Genomic DNA, 20,128 nt, shown 5'->3' with positions numbered 1-20,128 from the left:
AAAAAATGCTACTTTGCGACGTTTCATAAATCTCACTAGTAACTTGCAAAGGACGTAGGTTTGAACTATTTATATTTATACCGGTTTTTATATCATTACGTACATATTTATTATTAAAATATATTAATTGATATATTCAATAGATTCAAATAATGTCTTTCCTATTTCATCAAATTAAATTATCTGTGTGTGCGTATATTTACAATTCTTTAATGTACTTACTAAGTGGCTTTCAAAGTGGCATGTATGTATGTGCTAGTTCTGGATTTGTTGTATAAATTCAATTGTTTACCACTGCTATATACTTAACGATTACATACATATGTATGTATTTTAATAGAACTTAATGCAGCAAAATATCGATAGTTGCACATTGCTTCACATTACTTCAAAAAGCGCATATACATAAATATAATTTGTATGTATGAATACTAAGATTTATAATTTCCCTAAAGAACTAAAATTGTCTGGAATCAACAAATAGCACTGTAATTAATTGGAGTAGGTCTTGCTTATCCATTTCAGCAATTGCTCTACGAGATCTTGGCGCGGTAAACGGAAATCAGCGTAGGTTTGAATTGCAGGCTCGGCGGAGATGCGGAATGATTTACCAGAGCCTTGCAGCGCCTGAAAAGAGTGGTAAGAAGTGTTAAGTGTTTTCTTTTTTTATTTACAAAACTATGGTTTAATATGCGTGTAATCACCCGCATGGCATCCTCATCGGTGTTGTCATCGCCGGCAAATATCACTTTAATCTCTTCAGCCCAATTGCTGCCGAATTTGTTCTTCAATATCAGCAACGCTGCTTCGCCTGTGTTACAAGAGGAAGTTTAATCCCAGCTCGTAAATTAAGGGCAATATATCCTTCACTCACCTTTGTTCCAGTTCACTGGCGGCTTTGCTTCGACCGCTGCGTGCGCTGGACTCGCACGGAAGCCATGTGACTCAATTATGCGCGTAGCGATCTTTCTTTGCTGTTCAGCCAAATTCGCAGGCACATCGCGGTAGTGATAGGTCAGCGATAATCTCTTGTCCTCCACCCAAGCGCCATTCTTTTGCACCGTATCGGAGAGTTCCCTCACCATAGTGGTGTAATGTTTTTGTACCTCGGGTGCCAGCTCGTAGTCGTAACGCGTGCCATCGCCAGTTTCAATTTCCAAGCCATGATTGCCTGCATAAGTGATGCCTTTGATGCCGATACGCGATTGCACATTGCGTAGCCCACGTCCGGAGATGATGGCCAAAAATACTTGCGGGTGCACGGCTAGTTTATTGAGCATTTTTTCTATTTCGACTGTCATGAAAGTTTTGTCGGGATTATCAGCAATAGCTGCCAGTGTGCCATCGTAGTCCAGCAGTAACGCGAGTGGGGTTTTTGCATTTAAATAACTGTAAAGATTTTTTTTTCAGAAAAAAAAGAGAAACATTTCTAATTTAATTTTGGTTTTTACCAAACGCAGCACAGCATAACTTAATACATAACTACTTATGTAGACAAGGAATTCGTTTTTTTTTTGTTATCGACTATTTTCTTCTATCATTTCTTTATTTATTATTATGCTCTATATTTTCATATCTATATTTACATACATCTATTTATTATTATGATCTATATACATATACAGTGCCGGCCAAAAGGATTGACTCATAAAATTTCTCCCGATGTATTCCAGTTTTTTATTCTAATTTCCTTTTGGTAATTTTTTATAAAAAATAAAGTTCATACAACAACAAGAAACATAAAAATAAAATCTCTTAGCCTCTGGCAAATCTCAGAAAAATTCAATAAAGTTGCAATTTAACTTTATTATCAGATTCTTTAGAAAATTTCTTTGCATGCAGTTGCATTCAAAGTGCAAATTTGAAGTTGCAAAAAAATCGCGTTGAGGTTTTACACTTTTTTTATTATTTTCTTCCATACAAAAAAAAAAATCTAATAAACTTCGTTAAAAAGATTTATAAAAAAACAAATTAGAAAGCTGCAAATTAGTACGAAAATCTATTGCATATTCCCTTGTTTTGCACAAAGTTTAGACACTTTATTTTTATGTTTTTTGTTATACTACGAACTATATTTTTATAAAAAATTATCGAAAAGAAATTAGAATAAAAACTTGGAATACATCGGGAAATATTTTCTATGCTAATACTTTTGTCCGGCACTGTACATATGTACATACATCCATTCATACCATATTTTCTAGAAATATAGTTTTTTTTTTGTATTTTTGGTTTATACATACTTCTAATTTATTTTCTTAGTCGCTACTCGATCACTTTGCTTTCCAGCGACTTTTGTTTATTGTTTACTCTATGTCTCTCTTTGTGATAAACAAAGTGACAAATAAAAAAATATGTATGCCATTGACCGTAGGAGGTTGCACTCCTGAACGGCTACTAGATATATACATATGTGTGTATATGTACATTATTGTGCGCCTTATTTGTAGAAAGATTTTTTTTTAAGCTTCAAAGCAAGACTCACCCCAGAAAAATTTTCAAAATCGTATCGGAATGGCATTCGAATCTTTGACGTTCTGCGAGCTAATTCATAAGAGCAAGCACTGCTGAACACTTAGCTACGGCCAAGATTAAATCAATTTGATTTAATTTCCAATTTGTTAAAAAAAAACTATTAAAGAACGTAAAATCGCTAAAACCTATCGTAAGAACCAAAAACAACTCTGTTTGAAAACAAGTATGTAGTTAAAATATTTTTAAGACCAGTTTTTATTAGTGGTAATAAAAAACATTATCCCCCCGCACTACCTATCGCCTAATTTTTTCTGGGGAGTTATTTATTTCTATTTGAGTAATATTCGTTCTAAATATAAAATAAATCAGACCATAGATGTAGGTTTTCGAAATATATCGACCCCGGCGCCACCTAGCGGGTTAATTACTCTTTCATAAGCTAAGTTTGAATTTTCCTGTCTCTAGCTCAACGAGAAATTGATTCAAAACTGATTGCAAGATTTGATTACACATAGAAGAAAATTAATAAAAGCTTGTAAAATCATGTTACGTTTGTTCATAGTATGATTACTCGGTCCGAGCGAGATGCATCCTGATCATCGAAGTGACTCCCTCCGCCGTACGGAAATATCATCACACATTTTTATGTAAATTTAACATAAAAAAAACAACTACATAAACCGTTATCCTCGAAGGCGTGCATATCTACGATCCTAAAATAGAAAGGTCCGCAATGTACTGAACTAAAAAACTTATAAAAAACAGCTTTCTAAGAAAACGCCCGCATGCATTTTCCCACCGTTCTCCTATATAAAAGATGTTGTAAACGAGCACTTATGTATGTATGACCACAGTTTTTGTGCTTTTGCCAACTGCCCATTCGCCTGTTTTTAACAATATCCGTCCTTAGCCCATATATCTGGCCCTGGGCAACAACTGCTGCCTCAGTGGGTAGCTGTGTCGGCCTCGGCGAGTAATGGTCGCGCTCGGTCTTGAGCAAAGAGTTGCAGACAAAATCGTGGCGGAATTCTGCTAGAAGTTATTGTATTTTTAGAAACAATGCTTGGAAATTTAGTGTGGGAGTTTATTTGAGAGCAAAATATAAAAATATTAAAAAAGCATATCGAGTGTAATTTACATATATTATGAAGCCGGCTATACCCATGGCATAATAAAAAGGTGAGGTAACAGAGGCAGATGTTTCTGTTCATTTTCAGACATTGTTTTATGCCTTATAATCACGGCAACCCAAAAATTGATCTAATAAACGTCTTTTTGCACAATAAAATTGCCTATAAATTTGTATATTTTGCACCTAAAATTGCTCTTATAATTTATCTGCCCAAATACTTATTAAACAATTCAAACTGCATTTGACTTATTTGTAATATTTTTATTCAGCTCAAGGTAAACAAAAACAAGTTCATATTCATTCGCAGATAACCTCAAATATTTAAAGTCTATAACTTAAAAGCAGGATCCGAGAACAAAAGGTGTGATCGAAACTAAATGTCGTTCTCGTAGTTTTGTTCCCAAGAAGGCCTCAATACCAAAACCAAAATGAGAACAAAACTGTCGAGAACGTTATCAATGGGAATTACCTATATAAGAACAAAACTTTGTGGAACGTTTCCAAAGAGCACAAAATGCGAACAATACTTTCGGGAACATTTTTAAGAGAACAAAATGGGAACAAAAATCTCCGGAACTTTTTGGAAAAGAGCCAAACGGGAACAAACGTCTAATAAACTTTCTCTCGAAGAACAATTTGGGAAAACTAAAGTCTCAGGAAATTTCTTACAGAGAACGAAGTTGGAACAAATCTTCTCTGAACTATTCGCGAAGAATGGAAGCTAGAACAAATTTTTCACAAAAGTACTGCAAGATTATTATGCAAATTAAGTCAACGAAAGACTTAAGACGCGAACTTTTCTTGCACAAAAAATGAAAAATTTTTCCATAAATGGAAAGATCACCCTAATGATAAACGCACTAGAAGTTGAAATGAACCAGACTTCCACTGGCTTAGAATTAACAATCGTCGTTCTCACTGAAATGATTTTACATCCCAACACGCAAGCTCTCCTCTCATTCTTAACGTTAAGTGTTCTGGTTTTGTTCTCTAACAGAACACACCCCAGACTTTGGTTCTTATTTGATCCTCCTTGAAAACGTTACCACTACTTTCGATCTCATTTTGTTCTCATTGGAAAGTTACGTTCTCATTCTGTTCGTTTTGAGAACGTTCCAAGAGAGTTTTCTTCGCATTTTGTTCTTTGCGGAAACGTTGCTAAACCTTTCGTTCTAAACCAAAACTGGAGCGCATTCTCGGTCCCTGCTTAAAAGGAAAAACCATAAAAAAGGAGAACATTCTCTCCACTTCAACGGACGTGATCGGAGCATATTTAAAAGCACATATTTCTTCAATGCTGTATATCAAATTGTTACCAGCTGTAATAGTTTTTCCTGAAATTTGTTAAGCAATTCCTTTCATTGGCTGTTTTAATATTTTTTAGTTCCACTGGGGCTCTAACAACGTGTAAATGTGTTTCAAAGTATTTGGCATAGTAGTTAACTGCTTCCAGCCTTGTACACCAGCGCGTTTTAATGGGCTCTGAAAGTAATGGAGGCTAACCGGCCTTAAAAGGAGCCACTCGTGATGGCGCCTTCACAAACACTTTTTGATACTGGTCTACTTGTTGATTGCTTCCGCGAATGTTCTCACATACTCTATGGCGGGCTATTTATGAGCAAGGCAAGCTTGGCTAATTGCCTGATTAACTTCCCGTCTGAACATAGTATTGCACAACAATTTGACAACTACAGTATAATGTGCTTAATTGCACGCACTTCTTCAACAAGAAAAGTAATGCAATTAACTTTAATGTTACATGAGTATATTTATGAGTTTAAGAATAATTTACATGTAAATACATATTTGGGTATATATGTATGTATGTACATTAGACTGCATCACCAAAAAATGTGGCGGTTATTCCACCATGATTACAAAATTTATTATATTTGAAGACTTCCACCAAAATATTTCGGAAAAATATCAAGATTTAAGTAAGCTGGAGCTAAAAATAGTTTCTTAAACGATTTTTGAAAAAAATCCCCTCAGTTGACAAAACAATTTAAGCTTAAAAAATATGCATAAAAATATTAAACAATTTTGAACGGAATCATAATAATGAGATTTTTAATGCTGTTTTTTAACCTTTTTCAAAGGGTGAGAACATATCTTTTCAGTGATACCTCAAAAGATTTAATGAGTAAATTTTTGGCTAAACTTTGGAAAAAGTTCAAAAACAGCATCAAAAATCTCATTATTATTATTCCGCTTAAATTTTTTTTTTATATTTTGTAAAAATTTTTTAAGCTTAAATTTTTTTGTCATACTTGAAAAAAAACTATTTTTATTCATAAAAAAACTCCAGCTTACGTGAATCTTAATATTTTTCCGAAATATTTTGGCACAAGTTTTAAAATATAAAAAATTTCATAAAAGTTTTTATGATTGCAATGGAGAAACAAAACCGATTTTTTTTTTGTATGGGGAGTGATCCAATCTAATGTACATATGTATGCTTGGTGCGCTGTTGAATATGAGCATGTGCGATATACATACATGTGTACATACATTTGTATGAAGATAGCGCGATAAAAAAGGTGTAAAACATTGTAGGGCAATAAAATTATTGTTTTTGATACAGAAACAGAAAACTTGATCAGTCGAAATAAGGATATTAAACTAAATGTGCTATTATTTGCCTTGCAAGTAAATTAAAACAATGAATTAAAAACCGAAATTTTTTCAAGTTAGTTGGAATCATCTCTGATGTGCAATAAAGTGTAGGTACATATTCTCCATTATCTTGTCAAGGTATGTCCATATACTATACCTACAAGGCGAGTTCATACACTGCTGGAAATTTAATTAATTTGAAAGTAATTTACAAATTACTTTATTTTCAATGATAACTAATTGAAATTCTCACTATTTTACCTACAACAAACTCATTTATTTAACATAGCGCCTCCGAACGGCGATTGTATTTTTTATGAGAAGCTGTTTTTCATGGCAGAAATACATAGACTCGGATTTTTGGCACTGCCTTATGAGTAACCATATGTACTTATTTGCTATAAAGAACGTCAGCAAAAAAAAAACTATCTTATTAAGGGAAAGGAGTCATTAAAATGCATAGACAGTGTGAAAAAACGCTAGACGAATGAACAGACATTATTTAATACATATAAATAATATAGACATGCATATGTATGTACGTATGATTATGCATACATATCTACACATGTATGTATGTGTTAATGATGAAAGTATTTACTTAACGTTAGGAATTGTTTGTTGAAATTATCTATTGTACTATCAGAAGAAGATTAATTCCAATTATGTATGTACTTGCAAACTGCGCTAAAATTCATTTAGGGAGTTCACAAGGTGTTGTATACTGTCGTACTGTTGTATGTCATAAACTTTAAACGGCTAAAACTGTATTTAAGGAATTCGCAAGCTAACATAAAAGTTTTATTATGAAATTTCAGACAATTAAAAAATAGTTGGTGGTGATTTCAAGTCCTCTAAACATTTATTTAGCCGTTAAAAACTTTACAACATACAACAATACGACAAGTACGACACCTTGTGAACCACCCAATTGTTTGTACAGTACTAAGGTGATAGGCCAGGCTTTAAAAAATCGCTTTAGAGTCTATATACATATTAATTTAATCTTAAGGTCGGATCATACGATTGAACATTTGTTCAAAATTTTACGTAAATTTTTGGAATACTCCAAAGGAAAATTAAAAGCGTGTGTTTCTTGTAGAAAATCTCGTCCCAGTTTTTATAGTTTGTACCAATATATCGAAGTAAAAAGTTGTACAAATGTACCAAACGTGAGAACCGGCCTTTAGTAATAAAAAATTACTTGTCACTTGTGCGAGTAAGTCGGTATGTATGTACATTAGGGTGGTCCAAAATACACAGGAAAATCAACTTTCTGGGATTTTCTTGCCGCTAACACGAAGAATATTAGAAAACGGAAAATAAGGGCACATGTATTTTTTCGAAATCGGTTAATATTTAAAAGTGCTGGCTGGACTGTAAAGTTTTCCATATATTTTATATGGCGAAAATAATTTTTTTCGTAGAATCGCTATAAAATCTTTAAAAATAAATATGGTTTGATCGAATAAAAATATTTGTTTTCAGAAGTCGTCCAACAATAGAATTATGAGGCAAATTTAACTCCAAAATGTTAATAACTAGACCGCGGATTTTTATGCAAAATACGGAGCCTAGAAATATGTACCACATAACTATAAGCAAAGTCTATAAATTTGTTTAAACAAAATGTATAGAAGTTTATACACTTTGCTTATAGTTATGTGTAACATATTTCTAGGCTTCGTATTTTGCATAAAAATCCGCAGTCTATTAATAACTATTTTTCAAAATGCGTGTGAATTTTTAAGCAAAAAAAAACCGACTTCAAGTTTCAAGTTAATATAAAAATGTAATTAATTAAATTTTCTCCAATGATCGGATCTAAACCAAATTAGTGTGGGACCACCTCTGAGGTACCAACCTTCCGTTTAAAAAATTATATTTAATTATAGAAGTCGGTTAACGCGGTCCAAAATTATGCGGTAGGATACATAAAAAAATATTGCGACGAATTGATAACCTACTTGAAGTCGGTTAATAACTAATTTTTTTTTAAATATGGGATGAGATTATCTGTTCTGAAAAGGTAGTTAGTAGAATTCTAAAATTAAACACGCATCATCATTTTATTGTTTAGAGATTTATTAAACATATTTTTATTCTATCAAAAAATATTTATTTTTAACGATTTTATAAGCGATTCTCCGAAAAAATATAGTTTCCCCATACGAAATATATGGAAAACTTTGGACCACCCTAATGTACATATATACAAGTAGATAGCATCCTTCACTTGAGAAAACGTGTGCGCATTTGCCTTTTTTTGTTGACCTTGTATTTGAATGGAAAAGGTTTATACAAAAACTACCCGCAAGGGGCACTAGAGTCGACTGGATTACTAAAAATTTTATTCAAGATCCAATTTGAGTTCGTCTACCACGTACGAATACTAACGTTTGGCCTTTGTTGAGTTGAGGCCCTATAGTGGCGATTTAACAGTGTTATTCAAGAAGTTCAAAAACACTATTTTTAGAATAGCTTATAAACGATCATCCTAGTAAAAACGTATATGGAGACTAGTGTTTCCCTAATAAAATCAAAACCTAGGCAATATATGAGCTAATCTATATGAAAATATCATTTAAAGAAAGCGTGGTTTCTCTGTCCTGCAGCACCGACACTTTCCGGTGATTTGAAATTTTGTCAATTTAGGAAGTAATTCGTAACAACCTTCAAAATTAATGTACATATGTATATGTATGTATAGCGAAACGTGAAAGTCACACTCAAGTGGAGTGATAAGAGCAAGGCGTGATGCCTAGACAGTGCAACAATTATCAGCTACGATGCGAATGCGACTGATAAAAGCTAAAAAAACGAAAGCAAATAAAATAAATTAAAACTAAATTAAATGCATTAGGAAAATTTATAGAAAATTAAAGACTGCACCGGTGCATTGAGTGATGTAATGGAAAATTCACAATAAAACATACATATATATGTACAATTTTAATATATAATAATGCATTTATATACATACCAGTGACCTGCACGATTATGTTAGTATCGTACGAGTACGTTATTAACTAACACTTTTGACGATTACCACGATGCCAAAGTAGCGAAGTTACTCGGCATCGCCGCATCGTCGCATCGTACGATTACTAACAGCATCGTCGATTAGTAACAACGTAATTCTGTTAATAAATTAGCATCGTCAATATCAGTGTGACCAGATAATGCCAAAACCATATTAACTATACTTGCATAGTGTATCTTTTATTTAGTTCAGCATAAATTAATTCATAAATTCATAGAAATTAAACATATTTCACTTTAACAAAAACTATAACATAAAGTACGAGTTAGAAATAAAAAATATTGACAAAATAATATTTTATTTCTTGTCTTTCGAATGTAAAAATAAAATGGCATCCAAATTTTCTCCTCTAAGATTTGTTCTTCGTTCTTCCAAAACTCGATTTGCCACACTGAAACACCTTTCACTCGCAGCGCTAGATGCTGGAATGCATAATACTTTTCGCGCCAGTTTGGCCACCAAAGGAATTTCATTCTCATGTCGCCGCCACCAATGCAAAACATTGTTTTCTAAGTGGCAAACGTTTTTGTACATTAAAAATTACAAAGCAAAACTCAATAATGCCACGATACCAAATGTACCGTTACGTATACTCGTTGTCGGGGCTGCCAACTTTCCGTAGTTGGCAAGGTTAAAATTAGGCACGAAAAAGTGCTATGTAGAATTGCTGAATTTGGTTGCAAATGTAGCCTATTAAGTTATCTGATCACACTGGTCAATAGCAAGCTGCAAGCTAAAAACAGTGGTCGGCGCTTCATACCGCAATTGTGGACGATCACTTCACACGAATTCTTACGCTCTATCGTTTAGTCGTTAGCGAGACAGCAACAAATAAACAACGCGGATGGGTATTCTGCTTTGTTTCTTGAATACAAATATGCCTTGCGAGAAATATGTATGTACATATATTGAAAATTCTTTTGGGGGCATATAATGCCCTTTGTGTAGTAGGACCTTTAAAAGACTAGGGAATATGCTATTAAAAGACATTTTTATTAATTTCACAATGATATGGAAAATTTTGATGGGCATGGATTTTAATATTGGTGTTGGTGAATCCAAATGAATTTTTTATCTGAGTTTCATTACTTCAATATTGTCATAACTCAGAAAACTAAAAACTCGAGAAAAACGGCATTAAAGTTTTGATTTTACATATACTAACAGGCGAAAAATTACTACATATTTTGTTCTAATGACTACTGGTAATCGTTACAGCTATGAAATTTTTACACATCATAAGAAATAGGTAACGTGCATACTTAACTCGATTTTTTGCTTTTTTTGGATTATGACGCTTTTCTAGTAAATCAGCGATTTACATATACATATCGCTACATGAAATGCAAAAGGACATGGCAAAAATCGTCACTGAAATGGAAAAAGTCGTGATTAATATTTTATTTTCATAAAACGATGTGGGGAGTTGTAATTCGATGAAATCCATCATATAAATCAAAAAGTGTATTTTGAATTTTTTATGAGTTACGACTTTTTGCATTTCAGCGACTATGTTTGTTACGTCTTTTTGCATTCATGTGACGATATGTGTTAAATATATGTTTTTATTGAAGCCCGATCCGTTAAAAATTTTTTCACTTATAGTAATTTCGTACTGGGTTGCTCATGCGGAGCAGTTCTCTTGTGCTCACCAACACAGACACAGTTTAACTTTTGCCGGCCAGTGTTGCCGCGACGTCATGAAAATATGTATCATAGAAAAAACAAAAAATGGATCAAATGTTTCACAAATCATTTATTTAAGTATCAAGTATTTTATTTTTCCCTACTAATTTTACCTTTAAGGAGAGCTGGAAATACTTTTCCAGAAAAACGTTTGCTAAAAAATTATTCATACATATATCTTAAATTGTAGATTTTTACAGTTTGTGCGTACATATAAGTGTGATAAGTGCCATAGCAACGAATTCGAAATATATGCACCTTATTTTGGTTTTAAAAGTTTTTTTTTCAGAGCTTAAACTTATAAAATTCGTTGATTTTATTAAAACTGCGGAAAATGTAAAACCAACCTAACGTCAATCAATGCTCAACTTCAAAAAAAAATTTAGCTCTTCATATCAGCTATTAATATTACTTAGCTCTTTTTTTCGACCGAAAACTTTTCGAAATATTTCTCTGGCAACACTGGTTGGTGTCGTGGTTTAGTTCGTCACGCTCATGGTTGCCGCATTTTAGAAATGTAGTAACAGTGGATATTTTGCGTGCATAGGCTTTTTGGCCTCTTTTGCTTATACGTATAGTGAAGAAATGGATCTTAGAACTTTTTAGTAACTAATAACTATAAGATTTCGATGTTTAGGTTTTATTATTTTCATAGGAATGTGCTTTCACATAAATAGGTACATACATATATAGTTCTGAAAAAGAGATTGCCTCATAAATATTAACCATTATTTTTGGGTATAAACCAGCATTAAAATTTCTTATATATTTATATAGGTAGAATCGAATTAAATAAAGTGAGTCATTTGTGTCCTCTTTATAAAAATCCTGAAGCAAGCAATTTTAACTCATGTATGTATGTACATATAGTATATTACCAACATTTATTAACTCAAACTGTAGTTCTCATTCAGGGTCATACATTTTGTTTTTGGTTTGTAGCAAACGCATGCAAATAATCTAAAACAAAGTATATTAAAAACACGCTACTTTTTACTTTGGGTATTTTTTGTAATGTTCGTACATAAAATGTGGCAAGCGTGTGCCAAGATTACGAATAAAAAACATGGAATGTTTGCGCTCTTTCTGCTCACTCTCTCAACAATTTCATAAAAAACGGAATGTTACTAACATGTTAGTAACATGTTACTATCTTGACGATGCCGACGATGCGGCGATTCTGCGATGCCAAATTTACAGTTATGTAGCATGTACTCGCCGCATCGGCATCGCCGATTATTAACATGTTACCTTTTTATGTAATCGTGCAGCTCTCTAATACATACATATGCGGTATAATTCTTACAGGGAGTTAGCAATGCTCAAGGCCAATAATAATAATAATAAATATTGGAAATTTTCAAGGATAGCCAATACCTTTTCGTCCTTCTATCCAATTTTTAATAAATTTTTTTAATTAATCATATCTTCAAAGCCCTTTAAAAAAAATATTGACGCCAGAGCGAAAACCTTAAAACTCAGTTTCACTATCTTTGGCTCCTAGTTTTGCCAGTATTTTGATTTTTGTGTGCGTAAGTATTTCTCTATATTTCATACTCACCCAGGCAGTTTGCGTTCAAATTCTTCCAATGTGGAAATCTCTGGTGCTATACGCTTCTCGGGCATTTTTTTGCCGGTGAAATTACTGTTACAGTTGCCTGCTGGAAAATTGTTGCTACTTGCTACGTATGAACGCTTAACGATGCTTGTGGCAAATGTGGCGCGTGTTGGCGTCCTTGAAATGAGTAAAACTAACGGCAAGATTCTTATGAGACGCACTGTGTAGAAATGCAGCAACGAAGCACAAATGTAGGAAAATAATAAAAAATTATTTATTACTTTTTTTATAACAAACGACGTCGGCAGTAGTTCAAAAGTAAGTATGTACGTATAATGCAGGGCAAAGCGTTGACTTCGGCTTTGTTTAGTAGAAATGAGCTACACATACAAAAGTAGCTGGATAGGTATATGTATGTTTTTAATGGACAGCGGTGGAAAAAATAATAGAAACAAAAAATTTTAGCAAGTTTTGGATATTTTTTTTTTTTTTATTTAATTTTTAATTATTTCTTATAAAAGTCTAAGTCATTACATAAAAAAGCAACATATAAACCAACATTTCAAACTTTGTAAAAAATTAAAAAAAAATTAAATTTAAAATTTTTTTTATCAAATTCTGTAACTTTTTTATGTGTCTTTTTAGGTATGCAGTTGTGTAGCACATTCAATTTTAGCATAATAATGTGCAAGTTTCAAGTGGCTAAAATATACCGTGGATTTTTGAGAATATTTTTCGCCGAGCTTGTTGCGCATTTTATTTCATAAAACGCATGAACGAAATTCATTTTATTAAGTATTAAATAAACAAAAGAAAAATATCGAAAACTTGTCAACATATTTTGTTTCTATTATTTTGTCCACCACTGTAAGCATGAATAGATAGGTATGTTTTTAGTGTTTCTGTTTACGTTTTCTTTTAATTCTTTGTTATCCTCTGCATACGGAAAAAATAACACGTTTTCACACAATACAAGCGCTAAAAAATTCTCCACTGAACGTTCGATTAGAAAGTGTAATCAAATACTGAGGTCGCATTGCTCCGCCTTAGGCTTTTAAATCTCAACTGACCAGCCAGATTGTTTGCTGAATTCAAACACACATACATATGTATGTACACTCACTTGTATTAGTTGGTATACACGAGAGAATTTGAAACTTTACGGCTCTATTTAGTACTCATCAAAATCAGGAAAACAAAAGCGAGTAAATTCTAGACTAACGAATGATCATCGTCAATGTTAGGAAATCGTTTTCGCACACACAAACACTTAAAGGAATTCTAATAAACCATACTATTTAATAATGTTACACACTCTTTTACTCTCTTTTTCAAATAATTGCATTAGTATTCCAGATTAGTAAACAACTCGTCACAACATTGGGAATCAATTAAAGTCGAGCGTGTGATAACAAACAGCTCGAGTGCACTTGTCTAATTTAGTACCACAGCTGTTATGTTATCTCAAATACTATCCAGTGTGCATCCAACTAACACGAAGTTTACTTCTCTTAGCGGCACTGAGTTCACGAGCAATGCTTTCTGACGAGCAAAAGTGCCCTCGAACAACGTAATTTGGCTTAGCACTCAAGATTTTTCAGTCGCCCCATTTATTAGAACACGCATATAGAAAATCGAAATAAAAAAAAAAAAAAACGCTAAACATGCCTTCCCACACACTCACAATTATTTAGCATTTATTCAGCTCACTTCACTCAATTTGTCACTCATTCGCTTGCACTGCGATATCTTCAAGTACTACTATCTACGATATCAATTATACGCCATGTACACCGCGTATATGACTAACAGAAAGAAGCACGCGATCACGCGTCCTTCAACTACACAAAGCAATGGTTAAATAAAACACGAATGTGTAAACAGTGGTGGTTTGGTTTTTTTCTTCTTTTAGTTCTTGTTAGTTCGACGTATTTTTTGTGATCTTTCCGTGGATACTTCACTAAAAATTAAGTTTATAAAAAATAGAAGAAGATATAGTATTTGTCGTGTCATTAAGGGGAAAGGTCCAGGTCAATAGCAGTTTAAAATATTAGTAGATATTTATATTCGATCCAGCAACACTGCAGAAATTCATTTCTAAAATCATGGAATGCTATTTGTATAACACGAAGTTTCACGCTTCCTAAAACGAAGCTCAAGTTGCTCAAGTGAAACACAAAAGTAAAACACGTTCAAAAATGGCATGGAGTATTAGGACGTCTCTTTTCTAAGGGGAAGTACCTATGCAACAAGTACCTAACTAGTAAGAAGCTGCTGAGCATCTCATAAATCAAACTCATGAAGCCGCTGGTTACAAATACTTTTCTACCAGCTGAATAATGATCAAGTCTCTCCAAATTGTAGCCGATCCAGCATCACTGTGCTATGCTGAGAAAAAATGGTCCTTACAAAATCTATATAATTTTCAGAAAGGGATGGCCAGCCAGTTGCGTGCCAAATTTAAGAGGTTGTCATTACTCAGTAATCGTTGGACAAACTTTATTTCACAAATAGTCCTAGCGACCATTAGAGGTAATATTGTGATGAATTATATGGACGTATGTATGTACCAATCTACACAGGCAATCAAAGGTGAGTGCATGGTGTTTTTTGTTTAATATTAGCAATGTTTTTCAAGTTAAAACTTTTTTGTTATTTTTTTATAAAAATATGGTTTATGCTTTAATCAAAACCATAAAAGTCAAACTTTCAAACTTTGTACAGAACTTAGAAAAATTCAACGAATTTTCGTCTAGATTTTGACCTTTTTAATCTGAATTTTTAGAAAAATTTTGAGTACGCATCTGATCGGATTTTTAATTCTAATAAAACAACTGCAAGTTTTAAGCGGCTAAGAAATCGCGTTGATTTTAAATCGATAAAAAAGACAAGTTATGTCAACAAAATTCCATAATAAGTTCAATATTTCTTGCTCTATTTACAATAATGGGGTACTATTGGAAAGGTAATGAATCAAGCCTTCTCCATTCAAAAGCGAAAATTCATCGAAATTTTCAACTTTTCAATTCGATTTCTTAGCTAGAACATCGCCTAAAAAAATCTCAAAAATAATGGGAATTTTCAGCGACTTGAAACTTGTACTTTATTTTACTAAAATTTAATGGGCTAGAAAAGTGCTTACTCTAAAGTTTTCAAAGAAATCGAACTGAAAAATTTTTAATTTCGATGCAAATTATTTGCATTTTTTTGCTGTTGAATAAACTTATATTTTTTACTAGTATTTTTTATGAAAAATAATAAAAGTTTGCTATAGAAAATGAAAATAATGAAAATAAATAAAATCGTCAAATGGACCGCCTAGAACAGCCCTAGTGTTCGAAGGCAGAAGGGAAAATGTTTTTCCAAGGTAACAATGCAACAGTGCCTTGCATAAAATATCAAAAAAAAAAAAATGGGCGCCAAGCCACACTACGAGAGTGAAAGTTCTTTCAAATAATTTTTAAATCGTTTCATACTGTAGTAATTCGTCCTCATATCCGCCTTCATATAAGACTTCGTGCTCGTCTTCGCATTCGTCCTTGATTTCGAATTCGTATTAGCCTTCGTATCTATATTCGTCTGCCTTCACATCTTGTATTCATCTTAGTCTTAATCTTCGTACTATATAGTCCTAGCCTTGGCCTTCGTATTTGTTTTAATTTCCTGTCTTCATGTTTGTTTTTGTTTACGTCTTCGTATCCGTATATATACGTTCTCGTGTTCATATGCATCTTCGTAGTCACTTTCGTATTCGTATTTAACCTTGTATTCGTCTTTGACTTCGTATCCGTTTCAGCATTTGTCTTCGCATTCGACTTCGTATTCGTCTTAACATCGCTTTAATCTTTGAATTTGACTTCGTATTTGTCTTTGACTTTAAATTCGCCTTCGATTCGTATTCGTCTTCGACATCGTGTTCATCTTTGTATTCGTGTTCATATGTTGCCTTTTTGCTTGCTGGCACATCAATTTGTTTGCATGGTTGCTGCGTTCGATTTGTGTCTATTTTCAATCGAATATTTTTTTTCATAGTTTAATTTTTAAAACACGCTCGAGTAAAGAGTTTCCACCTTTTGACTTATAAACTTTTATAGACGAAAAACAATTCAGAAAAAGCGTTTACCTACTTTCCCTGAATATAAAATTTTTTCAACACTTATTAGAAGTGTCATAAAGCGATTGATTATTAAAAAATCTGAGGCGATTTCGCAAAATATGAGACATGAACATTTTGCATACATTCTTCAAAAATGTATCAACTCCGAAATGTATGTTGTCGAGGAACACAAAAAACAAGTGTCTATCGCATGATAAAGAAAAACTTTGCTGCTGCTGAAAATAACAGTAGAACATTGCTACAGCTTTTTCTCTATGTTCGACATTTGGAGTTATGTACTGTGAACATTTTTAACACTTCATATCAAGAATCACAAATTTGCGAGTTAATACACTTTTAATGAACGTCTGCAACTTTTTAGTATCCCAAACTAAAAAAATGCATACATACATATACAAAACATAATGGACACACACATTATTTACCTATCACAAATCTTGCAAGTATTTTTCACTTGATTTCTAATGTGCAAATTGGCAAGTGTATAAACTTTTACTTTCACAGAATTTTTTTTTTGTTGTTTATGAAAATGTGTTTCGTCAATTTTTTCGAGCTACTATGCGCACTTGGATATATAGAAGACGAACACGCGTGACAATCCCCAACTCAAAACAATCACTAACACTTAGCACCGAAGTATGCTTTATACGCAAATTATTCGAGAAGACTGAAATAAAAGCAGATCTCAAAACGCAAATTTCCTATACATATATATGTATATATGTATGTACATTAGTGCGGATCGGTCCCCATAAAAAAAAAAAGTTTTTCCAGTCCACCCCTAGGATTAAAGATATTTTGAAGGCGATCCCAAAAAAAATTTTTTTTTTTTGCCACGCCCCCCCGATGGGCTATTTACTTTTTTTGACACTACGTCGCCATTTTAAGTCCGATTTTAATGAGCCGTACACCGTTGTTCATGGCTTGAAAGCCGCCACAATTCTTACCTTAATCATTTTTTACTCCGAGTTCAAATTCTAGTAGTGACTGTCGGTATCTCGTTTCACATCATACCTAAATTCCAATTTTTTTTAATCTTGCGAAAAGGCCTTTAAATTCTGTGAAACTTTTTCTTTAACAGTAACTACTTTTGTTCATAACTAAAAAAGTTATAAAGGTTTCAAAAATCCAAATATAACCCTGTGTTAAATTTGGCAATTATGCCAAATTTTTTTTACTAGAATTGGCAACACTGGTTACTATTACTTTTAATTAAATGTTTTTTTGTTTATGCTTACTCAATCTGTTATCTGACAACACTGTTATCACCTGATATTTGCATGCTTCTTTTGTTGTCTTCTCTATGACAAATTCTTGCTTTTTCCTCTATTTATGTAAAAATGCGTGCATTTGAATGCATTTTTTTAAAGCTTTGATCTGCAATCAATCAATCGGTTTTCAGCTTTCGCAAAGTAAACAACGTAGATTAAATTGTGTTCTTTTAAAGACAAATAAAGAAACAAAAGTGAAGTGAAGTAAAATCAAAAGCAAAAATAAGTTAAAAAAAAATCACAATAAATAATATAAAAAAACTTTTTAATATACGACGCTTTTATAAATGGACTAAAAAGTAGAAAATAATACTTCTCAGTCCCACAGAATTTGTTTTGATAACTTTTGATTTTGAAATTTTAGCAAAAGTCATTATAAACAATCTATGAAATTGAAAATGAAAAACGTGGAGCGCATACTATACAAAGCATTCGATTTAATTGACAATAGTCAAACTACATAACGTAGACCTAAAATTTCTACAGCGAAAGTAGAACTTTGAAATCGATTTTAAGCGGTCGTTATTCATATACCCACATACATACATTCATATATTACTTTTCATATCAATTCAAGTGTATTACATGCGCCCCACGCTTTTCATTTTCCATTTCATAGATTGTTTATAATGACTTTTGCTAAAATTTCAAAATCAAAAGTTATCAAAACAAATTCTATGGGAATGAGAAGTATTATTTTCTACTTTTTAGTCCATTTATAAAAGCGTTGTATATTAAAAAGTTTTTTTTATATTATTTATTTTCTACTTTTTAGTCCTGTCTGAATAAAATTTTGCACTAGATATTAAAATAATTCAACGATATTAATAGAAAGGTGCACACACATGCATTTACATATGTATGTACATAAAAACGAGCACCAATTAATTTTATTTAAAGAAATGGCGTGTCGTCTATTTCCGCCGATATGCGTGTATAAACCCTCCTCAAAGTCTAGCCAAAAAGCCAGCAACTCACACAACAGGTTCCCCAGAGCAATTCGCTCGAGAAAGTGGTACCCGGAACACGTAATACGCGGCACACAGCACAACAATCCGCCAAAACAGGCAACCCGGCCCAAAATTACCACCGTAGAAGGCAGAAACCCCGAGCGGCAGTGCAGGAGCCCAAGAATTACCCTTAAAACGGCCACAGGAGCTTAAAAAGACCAACTGGGCCCAACTGGTCCGAAGGTAAGTAGTTTCGGTCTAGTCCCAAACTAGTTCCCGGACTGGTCCCCGACTGGTTACCAACTGATCCCACGAACTAGTTACCAACTGGTCCCAAAGTGGTTACCAACTGGTCCACCTATACCTCAAGTGGTCCACAAGTCACTTCACTTACAAAGCATTCGATTTAGTTGACAATAGTCAAACTACATAACGTAGACCTAAAATTTCTACAGCGAAAGTAGAACTTTGAAATCGATTTTAAGCGGTCGTTATTCATATACCCACATACATACATACATATATTACTTTTCATATCAATTCAAGTGTATTACATGCGCCCCACGCTTTTCATTTTCAATTTCATAGATTGTTTATAATGACTTTTGCTAAAATTTCAAAATCAAAAGTTATCAAAACAAATTCTATGGGACTGAGAAATATTATTTTCTACTTTTTAGTCCATTTATAAAAGCGTTGTATATTAAAAAGTTTTTTTTATATTATTTATTTTCTACTTTTTAGTCCTGTCTGAATAAAAGTTTGCAATAGATATTAAAATAATTCAACGATATTAATAGAAAGGTGCACACACATGCATTTACATATGTATGTACATACAAACGAGCACCTATTAATTTTATTTAAAGAATGGCGTGTCATCTATTTCCGGTGTGGCAAACGTAGTACATAGGGCGACATCTAGATGTCATCTACCTCGCCCTATTCACTATGCTTTTTTATAGGAGCTTTTCAAAGCTTTGCTTTATGGTGTCGGACACACAACATTGAAAGTTTCTGGAATACAACATTGCAAGTTGATACAAGCGTTGTAAAATGCCGTTTGAAGCGTGTGATATAGAAAAAAATAAATTACCAACAAACCAACAAGTGATGCAATATTTTCTACATATAAAGAAAAATGGTGCATCAAATATTAAAAAAAATCTAACTTTAGTAAAATATATGCATGTGATTACAAATATGGTTTGTGAGTTGTGTGTGTGTATACAGACATTCCGATAGTATGTAAAACTACAATTAGAAGGTATTTGAAAAAT

The 20,128-nt window shown here is 32.9% G+C and overlaps 1 protein-coding gene across 8 annotated transcripts in view; it reads right to left on the bottom strand.

Annotated features, from left to right (window-relative positions):
- Nucleotides 1-136: 136 nt before the first annotated feature.
- Nucleotides 137-20,128, bottom strand: part of LOC118740706 (probable trehalose-phosphate phosphatase C) — a 69,680-nt gene continuing 49,688 nt past the window's right edge. For 3 of the 8 annotated variants that reach the window (XM_036472348.1, XM_036472353.1, XM_036472350.1), the window contains exons 2-5: nt 12,514-12,730; nt 875-1,389; nt 705-811; nt 137-627 (exon numbers count right to left, since the gene is read on the bottom strand). In XM_036472348.1, coding sequence (XP_036328241.1) covers nt 493-627; nt 705-811; nt 875-1,389; nt 12,514-12,730 — 974 coding nt within the window. In that variant the 3' untranslated portion in view covers nt 137-492. Of the gene's footprint in view, nt 628-704; nt 812-874; nt 1,390-12,513; nt 12,731-13,420; nt 13,523-15,986; nt 16,066-17,017; nt 17,221-20,128 lie in introns of those variants that run through there. The other 5 variants (XM_036472352.1, XM_036472349.1, XM_036472347.1 and 2 more) reach the window with 5 other exon arrangements.

This window comes from Rhagoletis pomonella, unplaced genomic scaffold, assembly GCF_013731165.1.
Source record: "Rhagoletis pomonella isolate Grant_MI unplaced genomic scaffold, Rhpom_1.0 Rhpom_scaffold_00006, whole genome shotgun sequence".
NCBI lineage: Eukaryota > Metazoa > Arthropoda > Insecta > Diptera > Tephritidae > Rhagoletis > Rhagoletis pomonella.
The sequence above is the reverse complement of the archived record's forward strand: the minus strand, read 5'-3'. Positions and strand labels throughout refer to the sequence as shown.